Below are 3,500 nucleotides of genomic sequence, written 5' to 3' on the forward strand. Positions count from 1 at the left end.
GAACTCCTGAGCTCAAACAATCCGCCCGCCTCGGCCTCCCAGAGTGCTAGGATTACAGGCGTGAGCCACTGCGCCCGGCCATTTAACACATAATTGACAGTGCCAATTTCTTAAGTCCTTGAGGCCTAAACTTTATTATTTTTCTGCCAACTCTCCTTTATGGTGATTTGTTTCCTTGTGTGTTTGATAATTTTGGTTGTGAGCTCGTATTAATTTGCTTTTAATCTCTGGAAAATCTTGGGGCCTGAATTGAGAATTCTTTCTTCAAGGAGGACTTTGCAGGAGTCCTTCATCCCCCTCCAGATTCCTGGAATAATCTAGGAAACTCACACTCAGCAGCCCCACCCCATGTCTCCAGCCCAGTCAGGGGTGTCTGCTTGGTGCATTCTTCTGTTTCTTGAAGACAGCCCTAAATAACTAAAGCACAAAGTTGTTCTAGTGCTTGATACAGGGCCTGGCCACTACTAGTGCATTCCTACTTGGGGAGCAAAAGGATACCTGGGAGGGGGGCAGAATGGGCTTGGAGACCCTGGGAATCTACTCTACTCCATCCTCTCCTTATCTTCCCCAGGCTTGGCAAGCATGACCCAGAACTTGGAGCCATTTCTGAAGAAGCAGGGCTGGGACTGGGCGTGAGTTCTGGTATTGGGGAATGGGGACAGGGGAAGGCTGGGAGTCTCCTAGGGTCCCACAGGCAGCCTTCTGACTGGCTGTGGGGCCCTTTGACCTGCTATTCTCCCCAGGCTGCCTCTGGCCAAGCTGGCCATCCGCGTGGGGCTGGCGGTGGTGGGCTCCATGCTGGGCGCCTTCCTCACCTTCCCGGGCCTGCGGCTGGCCCAGACCCACCGCGATGCGTTGACCATGTCAGAGGACCGGCCCATGCTGCAGTTACGTGGGTCGCCTGGTGGGTGGGGGGATTGGGGGACTGGGGGGAGGATAGGGGAGTGGTGGGGTGCCTCACCCCTTCCTGCCCTCACCCCCCAGGTTCCTCCTGCACACCAGCTTCCTGTCACCCCTGTTCATCCTGTGGCTCTGGACAAAGCCCATTGCACGGGACTTCCTGCAACAGGCGCCCGTTGGAGGAACACCCTTCTCCCTGTGCGTGCCGGGTGGGGCTGGGGGCCCCTCTCTGTACTCCAGTCTCTGAGGCTCAGGGAGGAGCCGGGGGAAGATCTTGGAGGGTGGGGGACAGAACCTAGGGGGTGAAGGGACAGCCTTGCTAGCCCTCTTGCCCCCACGCCCCTCGGCGCAGGCTGTCAGACTCGGCCTTCGACTCGATGCGCCTCTGGGTGCTGGTGGCCCTGTGCCTGCTGCGGCTGGCGGTGACCCGGCCCCACCTGCAGGCCTACCTGTGCCTGGCCAAGGCCCGCGTGGAGCAGCTGCGGAGGGAGGCTGGCCGCATTGAGGCCCGCGAGATCCAGCGGCGGGTATGGACGCCGGGCAGGGAGGGAATCCGGAGCTCAGGGTAGGTCTCCGGGTCGCTCAGGCATGAGTGAACCCTGAACCCAGAAGACCCCCTCCGCAGCCACCACTGCTGCTTGCCCACCAGGTGGTCCGGGTCTACTGTTACGTGACGGTGGTAAGCTTGCAGTACCTCACACCGCTCATCCTCACCCTCAACTGCACACTGCTGCTCAAGACGCTGGGTGAGAAGCCGCAAGGGGAAGAAGGGGAAGGGAGGGGAAAGGAGGGCCCGCACATAGAGTGGGGGCGGCGCCTGGAGCCGCACAGCGGAGCAGGAGGGGGCGGGGCCGGGCGGGAGGAGGGGTCCGGAGTAGGGGCGGGGCCTGGGCAGGAGGAGGGGCCTGGTAGGGGCGGGGCCTGGGCTGGGCAGGGCCTGAGCAGGAGGAGGAGCCTGGTAGGGGCGGGGCCTGGGCAGGAGGCAGAGGTGGGGGCGGGGAGGCCGACCCTTCCTGTGCCTCCACCCCCACCTCCCTCCATCCCCCTCTTATCCCAGGTGGCTACTCCTGGGGCCTGGGCCCTGCAACTCCACTGTCCCCCGGTCCGTCCTCAGCCAGCGCTGTCCCGGTCGGCCCCGGGGAGGATGAAGCCCAGCAGACGGCGGCCCGCATCGCTGGGGCCCTGGGCGGCTTGCTCACGCCTCTGTTCCTCCGTGGTGTCCTGGCCTACCTCGTCTGGTGGACGGCCGCCTGCCAGCTTCTCTCCAGCCTCTTCGGCCTCTACTTCCACCAGCACTTGGCGGGCTCCTAGCTGCCTGCGGACCCTCCTGGGGCCCTGAGGTCTGGTCCTGGGCCGGTGGGACACAAGCCAGCCCCTCTGTGTGTGCCTTAGTGTCCGCAGCTGCAAGATGGGGCTGGGACTCCCCACCGTCCCCTTCACCGCAGTGCCTGAGCCGCGGCCCCACTCGGACTTTGTGCGTCCGCCTGGAAACTCTCTCCTGGGCCCGGCGGCAGGAGGGTCTGGAGCCATTGTTGCTGAAGTGCGTGTGCTGAGTTTGAGTTGGGGGTGGGACTGCTCTTCTGAATAAATAAAGGAGCAGGCGGATTTTTACTAACAGGAGCCGAGTGGCGGTGGTGGCGGCAGACGCTGGCCTGTGCAAGTAGCTTCCCGCATGTAGCGTTCCCGCGACCGGCTGGGTCGCACGGTGGCCGCGACCGGCTGGGTCGCACGGTGGGGGGCCTGGGCCGGAGGGAGAACAGAGCTGGAGGGAGACAGGGAGCAAAGGCCTGGGGGCAAAGAGAGGAGGAAAGGGAGTGAGAAGAAACACAAATGTTGAGGAAAAGCCCGAGGGCGGCTGTTGGAGAATATCGGCCTGGGGAGGGGCGGGAGGTTGGGAGAAAAGAGCACCACTCAGGACCCGGGAGAAAGAGTCTGAGGAAACGGGAGGGAGGTGCACGCACGCTGCTGCCGCTCTCTGCCCCAGGAACGCAGGTGACTGCTCTCCCACAGAGGTCACAGCAGGCAAACAGGCACACTGAGACCATGGTGACCCAGCGAAAGGGAAGTGGGGCTGTCAAGGACTCAAACTGTCCTGTCCCTGTGACCCTGGTGTGCGTGCACGTCTGTATTACGATGTACAGGTGGAGTATATGACCTTGCTGTTTGTGTACAGACAGTCCCTGATTTTGGTACCACTTAAGATTTGCCGACTTCACAGTGGGCGTATCGGGAGGTAACCCCCATCTTAAGCCGAGGAGCCCATGTGCCTATGAGGAGTTGTGGTTTCTACCGAACGCGTGTTGCTGTTCTTGTGCCGTCAGAAAGTCAAAAAATCAAACATCGAACCATTGCAAGTCAGGGACTGTCTGCTGTGGTACCAGCATTAAATACATTTGTATTTTATTTTATTTTTTCTTAGAGACAGGGCCTTGCTCTGTCATCCAGGCTGGAGTGCAGTGGCACAATCATAGCTCACTGCAGCCTCGAACTCCGGGGCTTCAGTGATCCCCCGTCTCAGCCTCACAAGTGGCTGGGACTACAGGCACAAGCCAGTAGTCTTGGCCTGGCTGAGTGTATTTTTGACTTATGATATTTTTCAC

General features: G+C 60.9%; 1 protein-coding gene across 1 annotated transcript in view; it reads left to right on the plus strand.

The window, feature by feature from the left end:
• Window positions 1–2,511, plus strand: part of TMEM161A (transmembrane protein 161A) — a 12,433-nt gene extending 9,922 nt beyond the window's left edge. Inside the window, exons 6-11 of the mRNA XM_012654096.1 lie at window positions 572–632; window positions 744–887; window positions 985–1,098; window positions 1,253–1,427; window positions 1,550–1,646; window positions 1,958–2,511. Of these exons, the coding sequence (XP_012509550.1) occupies window positions 572–632; window positions 744–887; window positions 985–1,098; window positions 1,253–1,427; window positions 1,550–1,646; window positions 1,958–2,211 (845 nt within the window). The 3' untranslated portion in view covers window positions 2,212–2,511. The remainder of the gene's footprint in view (window positions 1–571; window positions 633–743; window positions 888–984; window positions 1,099–1,252; window positions 1,428–1,549; window positions 1,647–1,957) is intronic.
• Window positions 2,512–3,500: the final 989 nt, after the last annotated feature.

This window comes from Propithecus coquereli, unplaced genomic scaffold (genome assembly GCF_000956105.1).
Source record: "Propithecus coquereli isolate 6110/MARCELLA unplaced genomic scaffold, Pcoq_1.0 Scaffold438, whole genome shotgun sequence".
NCBI classification, from domain to species: Eukaryota; Metazoa; Chordata; class Mammalia; order Primates; family Indriidae; genus Propithecus; species Propithecus coquereli.